Source organism: Coptis chinensis, chromosome 8, assembly GCF_015680905.1.
Source record: "Coptis chinensis isolate HL-2020 chromosome 8, ASM1568090v1, whole genome shotgun sequence".
NCBI lineage: Eukaryota > Viridiplantae > Streptophyta > Magnoliopsida > Ranunculales > Ranunculaceae > Coptis > Coptis chinensis.
Window position 1 is genome coordinate 61,032,720 of NC_141463.1, and position 15,669 is coordinate 61,048,388.

The window sequence follows — 15,669 nt, forward strand, 5'->3', positions numbered from 1 at the left end:
AAATTACTATAGTTACATCCTTATAAATTACATCCCTACTAATATCACTACAGTGCTTGACTATTGAGTCCATGTCTCATTTATTCTCACAAAAATTGATTTCTGCTTGATACCTTAACTGCAGGCTCCCCCATGATCATGGCAGGATAGTAGTAGCTCCGACCTATGGTGGAAGTTGAGTGTTTTTCTTTGTCATTTAGGTATGCACACCAAGCAAAGACTATCTGCAACAAATATAAGAATAGGCACCATATAACTATTGTATTAGAGTAACGCTCGTGGTTTAAAAGGAAATAAATCGAACATTAATTGCGGTGATTAACATACAAAGCTTGTCACGCCAGTATTCCCTAGCAAGCATCTGAATGTACTTCGTGTCTCTTGCCACCTTGTGAAATGCACAATAACGTCCCTACAACCAAGAAATTAAGGCATTTGAATTGGTGGATGAGATAATTAGCGTTTAAAAAAATGTGAGAAAGACGAGACCCTTTACCTCGAGTCGGCAGACGGTGAAAATATCCATCGGAATAAGTTAGCTTCTTCAGCAGTCAATGACTTGTGTGCCTTCAACCACTCCTTCTTCAAATTCTTGAAAGGAGAATCTTCAATATTAGTGTCAGGTTGAGCCTAGAAAAGAAAACAAATTTTAATGTTAATTTATCATTCACCTAAATAATTTTTTTTGCTTATGGCCAAGTGAGGATACCTCTACATCGACAACCACTTTCCTTTTCTTTGCAGACTCTGGAGGTGATTTAAACAGTTGTCTGCCTTTTTTAACAAAAGGAGGAGTCTTGAAGCTTTCCTTTACGTAAGAAGAGACACTTATAATGTCAATGTCATCTTCCAATACTGGTGTCCCTTTATCTTTCACCAATTCAGAAAATTGCTTTCTCTGCTGTTCAGACTCTTCCATCAGTTGATTAACATCTTCCACCAGTTCATAAACCGCAGTACCTAAAGAACCTTTCACTTCTTTCAATTCATTTTGGACTTTCGTCAACTGAGCTTGAACTGAGTTGACTCTATCATACAGGTTGTATGTTTCAGTCCTCACTCTGTGTTGCTCTGCATCTTTGATGTGGAACATATAAAAAATATAACAACACTAGTCAAGATATAATATTTAAAATCTAAGCCATATATACGCAGAAGACTTGTGAAAGAAACCAACTTGTTATCTATGCATATATAGCAATCCAATATATGGTATTTTACAAGTAGGAATATGAATTTGGTACACTAAAGTCCAGAAAAAAAATTATGAACACTTCACCAAAATAAGATTTTGTCGTAAAAAATAGGTAGTGCTTCTTTACTACTGGATATGGTACTGAAACACATACACATATGATTAAAACCTTACTTCTAATTAATGTCACATTTTGCCAAGGATAATGAAGCAACATACCAAAAGGCTGCCACTTTAGTGTCTAAAAGTCTGTAACTAAAACTGCAAGTGTGAAACTTTTGTTGTTGTAGCGGATCTAGAAGATGACCATGTGTGTGATGAAGAGAATATGTAAAAATGAAGTAACTTTTTAATCATATGTAATAACAACTGCAATACGCTAATACATCTGTTCATCATCTTCCCTACTGAGATACGTACACAAGAAGCTTAATTACAAATATTAAATATCAATGAACTTACTTTTTCAGATCACCATTGTCGATTTCTCTGTTTCAAAACTGAAACTTTCATTTTGGAGTGTGCTGAAGTACTGAAGTGAAGTTGTGAGAATATATGAGAACTAGTGTGACAATGAGAACTAGTGATTAGTCAAGGATGAGTGGGCCTAAGAGGGGCACTTTTTACGAAGAGTTGTATGGTTAAGATGATGATTCTTCACCCCAAGGGGCAAGTCTGTTATGAGAAGTTTGTGAATGGATGTGGCTTTTAATGCTAGGCGCGAAGAAGAGCAAAGTTGATGGGAAGTGTTTGTGTTGGTACTGATGCAATGCTAACGGTTGCACGATCTAACTTTATTACACTGATCTAAATGAAGGAAAATGTGCCAGCAAACAATCTCATCTAAAGTACTTCCCACATGGTCTTCATATAAGTTACTAGGTCAGTAAATCATTTGGTGCCTGCTGTAGCATATCATTCTATAATTTTGATTGTAATGATTACATGTCCAATTACATACTCCCTATTGTCTACATATGTCAGTTAACTAGAACCACTTACCAAATCCTAACCTAACACGCACCCAAAATGCCAATATATCCTTTTGACATACACTCTCTTCCTAGTTGAAATCGTACATATGAATGCTCTACTCTTAGCATAGTTTAGTTTGTAATGTGTTGGTGATGGCAAAATAGATACTCAAGAGACTAGTCAAAATTGAGTGACCATTTCTTTTGATTAAATCGAAGTCATAAAGCGACTAAGCAAGAGGACCACAGGCATTATCTCAAGTTATGCACATACATGCATTCCTTCAAAATTATACATACATGGCAAAATTCAATTGATAAATTCATTTCGAGAAGTAATCGTGTATAATTTGAGATCCTACACAAAAAAAAATTATATGATAGGTTTTCGGTTTAGGGCCTATATACAGTCTATAGCCTATACCAACGACCAAAATATCAAATTCGGTGAATATCTCGATGTACTAAAAAACCTATATATATCGGAAATATCGGAGATATTCATTTTTTTGTTGACCAGTCAAAATTTTGTTTTGTATGTCGATGTACCGGATATATTGTCTATTATATCATAAATACAGTCAATATATCAGTCAAAGTCAACAATATTCGGTCAAAGTCAACAATATCTGTCAAAGTCAAAAATTTATATCGTATGTATCGGTCGATATATATCGTTATATTTGAAATTGTGAAATATATCGGGAAAAAATAGATTCAATATTCGGTTGAGATATTGCGGGTATTTCCATCTCGGTGTACCCAAAAAACGATATATATATCGGCGATATCTCGACAATTATTTTGGCCTGTTCAATTACATACCGTTTTATCAAGTAGACTATGAACGAGGCAATCTAAGAAGGAAAAGATGGAAATGGAGAAGTATGTGATCGAGCTCCAAGTGCAAAATGAGTCGAGTCGAGTTGAGCTCAAGCTATTAGTAGCACTTGACGGGTCGAGCTTCAGCTTTAATGTTAAGCTCGAAGTCTAATTCGAGTCAAGCTTCTGCATGTGTGAGTCGAGCTTCAGTATAGCAAAACTCGACACGGGTACTCAGGTAGCTCGATGACCAGCCCTATGAATATTCTTTGTTCATACCACAATTAGACTATGAACAATGATTGTTCACAGTCATGAGCTATGAATATTCTTTGTTCATATTCTAAATGGACTATGAACAGTGATTGTTCATAGTTCGGTAGCTATGAACACTCATTGTTCATAGCTATGAACAACGAGTGTTCATAGTCCATACTGTACGAACTATGAACAATCAATGTTCATAGTCATGAACTATGACCATACGAGGTAATAATTCATAAAATATCGATATCGGTTTGCTAAAAAACCGGCATATATCATCATATTTCGTTGCAGTGCAGGACTGTAACATAATTTATGTCATATGTCAAAGTCATGTCACTCCTTGTGACATAATACATTGACTTTTCATATTCGGAACTCTACTACATGTGGAACAGACACATTAGTACGTAGGGCTAGTCATCGAGCTACCCGAGTACCGAGTCGAGTTTTGCTATACTGAAGCTCGACTCACACATGCAGAAGCTTGACTCGAATTAGACTTCAAGCTTAACATTGAAGCTGAAGCTCGACGCGTCCAGTGCTACTAATAGCTCGAGCTCAACTCGGCTCGACTCGTTTTGAACTTGGAGCTTGATGACATACTTCTCCAATTCCATCTTTTCCTTCTTAAATTGCCTCATTCATAGTCTACTTGATAGAAGTGTATGTAATTGAACAGGCCAAAATAATTGCCGAGATATATAAGATATATATATATATATATATATATATATATATATATATATATATATATATATATATATATATATCGTTCTTTAGATACAATGAGATGGAAATACCCGATATATCTCGACTGAATATTGAATCTACTTTTTCCCGATATATTTTGCAATTTCAAATATAATGATATATATCGACCGATATATACGATATAAATTTTTGACTTTGACAAATATTGTTGACTTTGATCGAATATTGTTGACTTTGACTGATATATTGACAGTATTTCTGATATAATAGACAATATATCCGATACATCGACATACAAAACAAAATTTTGACTGGTCAACAAAAAAATGAATATCTCTGATATTTCCGAAATATCTAGGTTTTTTGGTACATCGAGATATTCACCAAATTCGATATTTTGGTCCTTGGTATAGGCTATAGACTGTATGTAGGCCCTAAACCGAAAACCTAGCATATAATTTTTTTTTGTGTAGGATCTCAAATTATACACGATTACTTTTCGAAATGAATTTATCAATTGAATTTTTTCATGTATGTATCATTTTGAAGGAATGCATGTATGTGCATAACTTGACATAATGCCTGTGGTCCTCTTGCTTAGTCGCTTTATGACTTCGATTTAATCTAAAGAAATGGTCACTCAATTTTGACTAGTCTCTTGAGTATCTATTTTGCCATCACCAGCATATTACAAACTAAACTATGCTAAGAGTAGAGCATTCATATGTACGATTTCAACTAGGAAGAGAGTGTATGTCAAAAGGATTGGCATTTTGGGTGCGTGTTAGGTTAGGACGTGGTAAGTGGCTCTAGTTAACTGACATATGCAGACAATAGGGAGTATGTAATTGGACATGTAATCATTACAATCAAAATTATAGAATGATATGCTACAGCAGGCACCAAATGACCTACTGACCTAGTAACTTATATGAAGACCATGTGGGAAGTACTTTAGATGAGATTGTTTGTTGGCACATTTTCCTTCATTTAGATCAGTGTAATAAAGTTAGATCGTGCAACCGTTAGCATTGCATCAGTACCAACACAAACACTTTCCATCAACTTTGTTCTTCTTCACGCCTAGCATTAAAGGCCACATCCATTCACAAACTTCTCACAACGGACTTGCCCCTTGGGGTGAAGAATCATCATCTGAACCATACAACTCTTCATAAAAACTGCCCCTCTTAGGCCCACTCATCCTTGACTAATCACTAGTTCTCATTGTCACACTAGTTCTCATATATTCTCACAACTTCACTTCAGCACACTCCAAAATCAAAGTTTTAGTTTTGAAACAGAGAAATCAACAATGGCGATCCGAAAAAGTAAGTTCGTTGATATTTAATATTTGTAATTAAGTTTCTTGTGTACGTATCTCAGACAGGAAGATGATGAACAGATGTATTGGCGTGTTGCAGTTGTTATTACATATGATTGCAAAATTACTTCATTTTTACATATTCTCTTCATCACACACATGGTCATCTTCTAGATCCGCTACAACAACAAAAGTTTCACACTTGCAGTTTTAGTTACAGACTTTTCGACACTAAAGTGACAGCCTTTTGGTATGTTGCTTCATTATCCTTGGCAAAGTGTGACATTAATTAGAAGCAAGGTGTGAATCTTATGTGTATGTGTTTCAGTACCATATCTAGTAGTAGAGAAGCACTACCTATTTTTTACGACAAAATCTTATTTTGGTGAAGTGTTCATAATTTTTTTTCTGGACTTTAGTGTACCAAATTCATATTCCTACTTGTAAACTACCATATATTGGATTGCTATATATGCATAGATAACAAGTTGGTTTCTTTCGCAAGTCTTCTGCGTATATATGGCATAAATATTAAATATTATATCTTGACTAGTGTTGTTATGTTTTTTACATGTTCCGCATCAAAGAAGCAGAGAAACGCAGAGTGAGGACTGAAACATACAACCTGTATGATAGACTCAACTCAGTTCAAGCTCAGTTGATGGAAGTCCAAAACGAATTGAAAGAAGTGAAAGGTGCTTTAGGTGCTGCGGTTTGTGAACTAGTGGAAGATGTTACTCAACTGATGGAAGACTCTACACAGCAGAGAAAATAATTTTCTTAATTGGTGAAAGACAAAGGGACACCAGTATTGGAAGATGACATTAACATTATAAGTGTCTCTTCTTACGTAAAAGGGAGCTTCAAGACTCCTCCTTTTGTTAAAAAAGGCAGACAACTGTTTAAATCACCTCCAGAGTCTGCAAAGAAAATGAAAGTGGTTGTCGATGTGGAGGTATCCTCACTTGGCCATATACAAAATATTTTTATTTAGGTGAATGATAAATTAACATTAAAATTTGTTTTCTTTTCTAGGCTCAACCTGACACTGATATTGAAGATTCTCCTTTCAAGAATTTGAAGAAGGAGTGGTTGAAGCCACACAAGTCATTGACTGCTGAAGAAGCTAACTTATTCCGATGGATATTTTCACCGTCTGCCGACTCAAGGTAAAAGGTCTCGTCTTTCTGACGTTTTTTTTGTGCTAGGCCATATGTTTTAGTTCTATCCTTTGAAGAAAGGCTCATTTTTGCTACAATCTTTGTAATGCTTAGTTTGCTTCTGGCCTAACCAGAACACGCCACCTGTACATTCAGCAAACACAAAAAGTCAAGCAAATATGAGTCTTGTTTTCATTTATATATTTCTCATCCGGCCTCTCCTTCAACCTTCACCTCAAAACCCACCAATCTAACACCACCTGTTTCATTCCTACAACTCTCTCCAATTATCCAATCCAATTAACTGAAACAAGTACGACATTTCCAATCACTATCGAGTATTAATTGCAGGAAAAATAATCCCTTTTGAAGAAGGAGTGGTTGAAGAAAAAAAAATTTGTGGGACCCAATAAAATTTAATTTGAAAATTGTTACCCAAATAAGTTTGAATTTGAAGAGAAATTGATTTGCATATTCTCTCTCCAAATGTCTGTAAGGACATTTTCTCTCTCCAACCCGAAAACCCTTATTTGAGGCTTTCTCTCTTCAATTTAAGGAGAAAGCCTCAAACACCAAACTCATACCCTAAATTGAAAACGAAATTGTATACCCGATTTGCATCTACAGTGGAAGGTACACTTCAAGTTTTGATTTTAATTTGACGTGATTGTATTCATATTTGTGCAATTATATTTTCGGAACCCTTATATTTTCACCATTTTCCCATTTTTTTTTCTTGAACAAATGTGTAGTGTTATTTCCTTACGTTTTAGGTTAAGTTTGGGTAAAAAGTTTAGCATCGTGATAAATATAATAAGGGAAAAATATTTGAAATGAAGGTTATGATAGAGGTGGATATCCCGGTGGGTGTTCGGTTATAATGATCTGTCTTTTCAATTTGAAAAAAACTTTCAATTTGAGAAGATAAATCATTATAACTATATATCCACCAGAGGTAGGTAACTCTTTCATGTACAACTTTTCAATTATTTCCTTACGTTTTAGGTGAAGTTTGGGTTAGAGGTTTAGCACCGTGACAAATATAATAAGAGAAAAATCTTAAACAGTAAAATGTCAAGACATATCACTAAATCATATTGATGTCTTTGCATTTCTCTATTGTTGTTTATGATATTCCTTAGATATTTTTGTCACGACGCTTAATCTTTTTTCGGATTTTTTTTTGTCATGTAGTAATATGAAAATATTTGAAAGGAAGGTTATGATAGAGTTGGCTATCCCGGTGGGTGTTCGGTTATAATGATCTGCTTTCTCAATTTGAAAAAAACTTTCAATTTGGGTACAAGGTTGTTCCATAGATATAGATAAATATCTACCACACAGTGATACATCACATAAGACAGTGCTGCTTTAATTATTTTCATTGTCAAATTTGGTAATTACATTTGATCATGAGATATCTTATTGTAGTTATTGGTAGAGGTGGAGAAGGTATTTTGATTGGGTAAACAATGTTTACTATTTCAGATTGTGAAACTATTGGCTAATTAGGAAGAAAAATGTTATTATGTTTTTTGTTATTTTTTCTAGGATGAAGAAAGATGTGTATAAATATAAGCCTAAAAAAGTTGAAGACGGTCGACCTCAAGGTGGTATCAAGGTTACCAGTCGATGTTGTCCAAAATGCTCGAGGATAAGTTATTTTCGACATTTGATATAGATGAAAGGGTTGATTTCAGGAAATCACCTTTTTGGTTTTCTTCTAGATATTAATTTAGTAGATCCGACTGACAGTAAAAGGTATACTATGCTTGCCCATTGCAATCTGATTGTGGAAGTGTTGCAAAAGAGGATTTTACCATTGACTTACAAATTAAAAGAGGTATACTTAACTTTCAAGGAGTCGGACGTGGCCCTTCTTACTGGATTGTCCACAGATCGACCTCTTTACTGGTATTTCCAGATGGATTCAACGATGCCTACCGCCTTCCGGTTAAGGTATTTCAGGACAACCAAACTTCGGTGGAGTTACTGTGACGATGTTTTTCTAACGGAGATTTTGACGGCAAGGATGTTAGCTAAGTCAAAGTCAGTACGGAGGAATAAGACGACTAGGAATGACATATTTTGACTCACACACTTATTTGTACTAATTGTATCCATATTTTCTTCATCTATTAATAGGGCCGGAGAAAAAAGGTTGATGATAGTGACAAGCTGTGATGATCGACAACAAAATATTTGTTTAAAAGTGGAGCACTTTTAAGTATCGTATAATGTACTTCCCAAATGCAATTATAGTTACGGATCCTTATATTTAAGAGTAAACATTACTTTGTGTTACATTTTTTTGAGGGTGAGTAAATTTTAAGTGAGACAATCATTATGCGTTATGAGGCAATGTAGTGTAGGCTGGTTATGAAGCTATTTTATCGCAGCTACCGTTTCATAGCCGTTGACTTAGTTGAGGGGAAAACAACAGGCTATTCTCATGGATGATTTGTACTACAGGTGAAGGAATGCTACACTTGAAGAACTAGGATGTGATACTATCTCTATACAATTTGGGAAAAACTCAAAACCAATTGTATATGCAGATCAAATATTTATTTTTTTCTGCGACAATGTAGTATAAGGTCTATTCTATGTGCAACTAACTCACATTTATCTTATATACTGCTGTAAATTTTATCCTTATATTTAAGAATTCTATTTTGTTGATATTGATCACTGTCAGAAGTCCTAATAAGGCAATATTGGCAAGTATACCCGCTCAAACACCAACCCACGAATCAGTTAGCTTTCAATAAATAGGATAAGAGCATAAGAACTTTGATGTCAAGATGTTTCATTTTGATTTGGAAACGAAGCATTGGCATTGGATACCCTTGTAGAATTTATGAAAGAGGATGATGAGAAGAATGTTTAGTCCGTGTTAAATCTGGTTTAGTCCACAATGTCTCTTAAGCGGTTGTAATTCAGTTTTTTTAAGGTGCATAAGTATTTAATTTAGTTATAGTAATCAAATTCTATGTATAAAGGATTTGAAGTTTTTGATAATAACTTTTTATTATTTCCTACAGATCCATTTTATTTCTACCTAGATTCATAATTAGTAATCATAAAGACTATATAAATAGGATGTATAAAACTACGTCAGATCCTACCTAAAACATAACCTAGAAGCAGATCCTCATTATCTAAACGAACCCGAAATAGACCATTAGGAAGTGATTCAGTAATTAAACCTTCATGTATCCATTTTTGTTGTAACTCATTGTTCAAACAACTATTCAGACTTGATTGTCTAATAGAGAGCTCGCTTAATTGTGGAGAAGAAGATGAACTAATTTTAAATTTTTTAAATTGAATAAGCGTTTAATTATTAATTAGAAAATAATGAGAATGCTCTAATTGGTGAGAGTGCTGATGGAATTTAGCAGTATAATTGTTGGTTAACAAATTCGGACTCAGTTTTTGCCTGCTTTCATGGGGACCACCTCAGCAATCCCAAATATTAAGTTCCTTTCCTTTAGTTTTTGGGGGAAACAAGAAGTAGGAAAGTTTATGTTCCTCTCTCCATCTGTCTTTTCGTAAGTTCTCTCTCGAAAGCTTAACATTGAAGCCAACTTTTCAACCAACATTTCAACCCAAATTTCTGTCGTTTAAATCGGATTTAAATTTTGGAACAACGTGATTTGGTTTTTCCTTAAAGGTATGAACTTTACTGAACTATATCGGTTAATTTGACCATATTTGTTTTCCTTAATTGTACCCTAATTTCTATAGTTGAAAATTTGTAATTGACTTGAATATTCGAAACAGAGTATTCTGTTACTACTTTTAATTTTACTACTTTCATATTTAGGTTACAATGTTCGAAATTGAAAATTTAATTTTCTTGTGTAGAATGAAAAAGGGTGGGGGCAAGAAGAAAGTAGTGCCTAATTGGAACTATGTGGAGAAAGAGAAGGAGGTGAAGAAGAAGGTTGTTTCGAAGAAAAAGGAAAAGCCGAAACCTCCTCTGCGGAGAAACATCAAAGTTACTTGTCGATGTTCTCCAAAAATGCTGGAAGAGCAACTGTTTTCCACATTCGACAACAATGAAACCGAACATTCCAAAAAGTCTCCATTTGGTTTTCTCCTTGATATGAATTCAGTTGATGTGGAAGGCGGTGAAAAAACTCATTTGGTTACCCACCCAAATTTGATTGTTGAGATTTTGGAAAAGAAGATTTTGCCAATGACTTTCAACATAGGAAACCGATATTTGACTTTCAATCCTTCCGATGTGGGCCTCCTTATCGGTCTATCCACAGAGCCACCACCTCAGTGGTTTTACAAAATGGATGTGTTTGACCTGATTTTCGTCTAAGGTATTTTCAGCCTGAGGGAAGACGCTCGACTCCGCTTTGGGCCGTTATGGCGACCGAGTTTGCGGCCGCAAGGAAAAAAGCTAAGAAAGTTTTTGTATGTAGCGATCCGAACACCTATGACGACATCCACCGACTTAACCATTTGTTTGTGCTCGGGGCTTTCCTCTTGCCAAGTGGTTCGAAGGGCGTTGATGTCAAACATATTGATATTGCAGCTGATTTGAAGAAGTCTAACAAATTCCCTTGGGGGTATCTGACGTTTGAAGGCATTCATGGTGGTGTTGAGGCTCTACATACAGATATGGAGAAGCACTTTAAGGTTCAACCGGAAAAGCCGTTTACGCACACCCTATATGGGTGTGCACTAGCATTCGAGTGTTGGGTTTTCCTTCATGTGCCCACTTTGATTGTCCATCGGGTGGATGGGGAGATATTCCCCTGGTTTCGAAGTTGGGTGAGTTTTCCTGGGAAAACCACCCGTGGGAGAACTTGGGAGACTAAATTAAACAACCCCAAGAAATTGACTGTGCTGGGTAAGTTACATATTCCTCTGACGGTGCAAGCAGAGGGAGTCTACAGAAAGGCGCTAAAGGTTTATAAGTCTTGCTACTTTGGATTTGAATATTTGATGGATGGTTTTTCTGTTATTTTTATTGCTGTATTGGTGCTGAATTTCATGGTTTCTTACAGCAAGAACCTGATGATAAGAAGCTTCTTTCTTTGGACATTTTCTATGAACAGAAGAAGCAAAATGAGGTTAATTTTTGTGTGTTGCACTTTTTATTGATATTGAGAATTTCAGTATTGACAAAGCTTGTCATCTGTGATCTCGTAATTACAGGTCGTAAACCAGGCTACAAAGTTGTTCTTAGAGCAATCTCATAATACTGGAAGTGGTCATGTGGAGCAACGAACTGTGGTAATGTGTACTGCGATGTATCTTCATATTACCACAGTGTAGTTATGAGTAAACCTAATGTTTTGTGCTCCTGTACTGGTAGAATTTAAATCGGGGGTCTGCTAAGGAAGTGAGGAAGGTGCCTACTAAAATAGGAATAAATTTGGTCCTAGATGATAAAGAAAATGTGGTGATTTTTATGGGTTATTGAATGTATGTTATTATTTGCACTACAAAAAATGCGAGATGAATAAAATTTTCCCTTGGATTCAGCCCTTGCAGGTATTAGTGAAACGTGCGAAAAGAAGAAAATGTTATGTAGAATATTGACAACCATTGGTAATTAATGAAGTACTCTTGTGCTCCAGTCAATCCCTTAAATGTTTTTTTGGAAGCAGATATAGTGTCTTGGTAAATTTGTATGTACTTTCATATTTGTAGTTAATTGAAGGAAGCGGGCCTTGTGCTAAAAGAAGGGGTGATGATGAGAATAGTAGTGATAATGATTTTGTTCAGCCTCCAAAGAGGAGGGCAATAACACAATGTTAGAACAAATCAACTAAGAGCAGAAAACAGACAAGACCACCAACCAAAAACCACAACAAACCTTCAACTAAGAACAGTCCTAAAGAAAAGTCTATTCCAACAAGCAAGCAGCAGTAGAATCAATATTGTAGCAAGCAGATTGGGGGGAACAATCGTGAACCGCTAGGGCATTCTTACTTTTTGGAAAAGGCTCCTAAAAAATCTGGCGCGATTGTGGCAAAGGCACAGTTCACGGTTATGCGAACAGTGAATGAAATTAATAGTACATCCGATCCTCTGCTATTTGCAAATGATGGAGCGGCCAACACTCTCGCACTTGCTGAGTACCATGGGGAACTTCTAGATGTGGTCGACAATGTAGTGGAACATGACTTCATGACTTTGGCATATGGCGTGAATATGCTATTACAATATCCGGCCGATATTGTACACCCACTCGAAGATGCAGTAAGTTTTGACCCTGAAATACTGGACTCTTTGAGGAATGAAAATTTTGAGAAAGAGTTATGCGATCAGCCTGTGTTTGCAAATGATGGGCCAGCCAACACTCCCGCACTTGCTGAGTACCATGGGGAGCTAGACTTCATGACATTGGCAGATGGCGTGAATATGCTCTTACAGAATCCAGATGATATTGTACACCCACCCGCAAATGCAACAAATTTTGAAATTGAGGATACAACCATTGAAGAAGATTTGGACGTTAACACAACTGATGGAAAAGTGGTTTGTGCATTGTTCTGAACACCTTTATCTTAAGTTACAAGTATTTTTGCAAGAGTTAACATTGCAGGGTGCGTCTATTAAACATTGTAATCTACAGTTGCCAATCTCTATATAAAATTTGCCTACAGGAGTTATTTTTCCATCCATTCACACAGAATATGTGATGTTTCTGACGACTGATTTCTACAGGGGAAGCAATGGTATACTTCGAAGAGTAGGTAGTGGAACAAATTTTCTCACCTTGAAGAAGCAATATATACCATTTGCGAAGACAAAATTCATGCAAAATGTGATGAAATTCCATTAGTAGGGAGGAACTACTCAATACCCATAGTGAATGAATTGCCTAGTGACCACAATAAATGCACAACGTCTGGAGAACTGACTGCACATTACTGGAGCCAGTATGAGGAAGATGAAAGGGTTAGGGTTGTTGCATCCACTGTCATAGTCAGGCGCTATGGACATGGTTTAGAACTAAATCTTAGAAGCTTCTCCTTTCTCAAGCACCAAGGATGGCTGAACGATGAGGTCTATACTGCTTTGCAAAATATATATGTTGTTGATTATTACTAGTTAGTCACCCTCTTCCTCTATTTTACCACTGTTTCCTTTTCTTTTTCTTTTTTTAATTTCCCTTTAAGGTTGGCTCCATCTACATGGAATTACTCAGAAGGTGGCAGCTGAAGGAGGGGCAATCTCGGTATAAAACTCGAGATTCAGGAAAGTACAGTATTATTGCGGACACGCTCATTCCGGTTAGTTATGTCACTCTCCACCTCATTCTCATATTTTTAGCAGCTGTATTACTTAACAATTGGAATTTTCGAGTTATACAGGTTTCCCTACTTACCTTATATGGAACCCTAGAGGGCAAGTTAAATGATGGAAGTCTGACTACAGAGCAAAAGATTTCAGAAACTGTGTCTTTAATGCCATGGAGCCTGACCATGCTCTTTAGAGATATGGTTTCAGAAAAAAGTGATGTACCCCACGCAACAAAATCTAAAGGAGTAATGATGGCTTTGAGTGTGGGAATGAACAAACATTGGGTTCTTACTGTTTTTGACTTTTCTACTTGGAAGTGTCTTTTGTATGATTCCTTAGAATCAGTAATGTTCGACACTCTACCAACTTTGAAGATGATAGGTGCAGTGCTACCTTATGGGTTGTTAGTACATGATCCTCAGTGCATACATCGGTCCGCGGTTGTAGAGAGGCGATTGGGAAATTATTCTTCTTGCCGACCGCTAAACAACATGATTCATGGAATTGCGGTGTTTTTTCGTACTAGCTTATCATGCAGATCGATTCTTTGCGGGGTGCACACGTCCAATTTGGAAGGGACACTGCCCATATTAGGATGACAATAGCGAAGGACCTTCTAGATTGTGGAATTACAGAGAGACAGTTTCTCAGCAAAAAGGAAGACGTCTAATCTCTACGTAAAGAAGGCGTGGTCATTCATAGACCACCAATGAGTAAACCAAACCGAATACTTCTCATTCTTGATCTCAATGGTGTGCTTGTTCACATAGCTAACAAGCTCGAACTGCCACTCAGATTCGAAGCCGACACATTCATTTTAGGAAAGGCAATTATAAGGAAGCCATTCTGTGATGATTTTATAAAGTTTTGTTTTGAAAGGTTCTATGTAGGTGTATGGTCATCAAGGAAAAAACTTAATTTGGTCCGTCTGCTCGATTTCATTATGCCCGAAAGAAGGTACCAGTTGGCATTTTGTTGGGACCAATCCCATTGCACTACCACTGAGTTGCACACTGTTGACAACATTGACAAGCCTGTCATGTTAAAAGAATTTATCAAACTTTGGGATAAGGATGACCCAAATCTTCCTTGGGAGAGGAGAGAGTATAATGAATCAAACACAGTGATGTTGGATGATTCTTCATATAAAGCATTGTTTAATTCCGCACACACTGCCATATTCCCGACTTCATATGATTTTCAGAATGAAAACGATAATTCCTTAGGACCTAGGGGTGATATTAGGATGTATTTGGAAGGATTAACGATAAGTAAAAATGTCCAAAAGTACATTGAGCAGCATCCTTTTGGCCAGCAAGCTCTTACGGAGAGCGATCCATCTTGGCCACATTATCTGCAACTCATCAATTCTCGTTTGCATGCTCCTTCAGACCCTGGATTGTGAAAATTGGCGAATCATTTTTATTCTTATATACTGTTGTAATTTTTGTTTCCCTTTTTCGTTTGAGTGTTAGATGGTGTTGAAGTACTTGTCTGATTAAGTACTTTGTTAGATGTTGTCGCAGTAAATGAAGCACTTTGTTTTGTAATATTTTTTTGTTCGAGTGTTAGTGTTAGATGTTGTTTGAGTGTTAGTGTTAGATGTTATTTCCCTTCAACCTAGTTTTGCATCTTCCAACGTGACTTCACTAGTCCACGTGCAACTAACTCACCTTTATCACTATGAGATTAATCTAATGGTTGTCATTGAGTAACCGTTGGAGAGTCGTTGCAGTCATCTTTGTCAGCAATTGCTTCAAATTTAACCTTTAAAAGTGAGTGAAAACTAAAAAAAAAAAAAAAATCAGAAACTGATGTCTTCTTCTTCAACTAATGTTGGTAAGTTCAACATTTTCAATATTGTCATCTTTTTCGTGTTTCTGCAACAGGGGGATTTTTCAAATGATTTCGGTGATTTAAGGGGGTATCTAAAATTCTCTT

At 36.2% G+C, this 15,669-nt stretch overlaps 1 protein-coding gene across 1 annotated transcript; it reads left to right on the top strand.

The window, feature by feature from the left end:
- Positions 1 to 14,671: 14,671 nt before the first annotated feature.
- On the top strand, positions 14,672 to 15,133 carry LOC147482269 (uncharacterized). Its single transcript, XM_086579258.1, has one exon. It carries the CDS (start codon positions 14,672 to 14,674, stop codon positions 15,131 to 15,133), a length of 462 nt encoding a protein of 153 aa, XP_086435384.1.
- Positions 15,134 to 15,669: the final 536 nt, after the last annotated feature.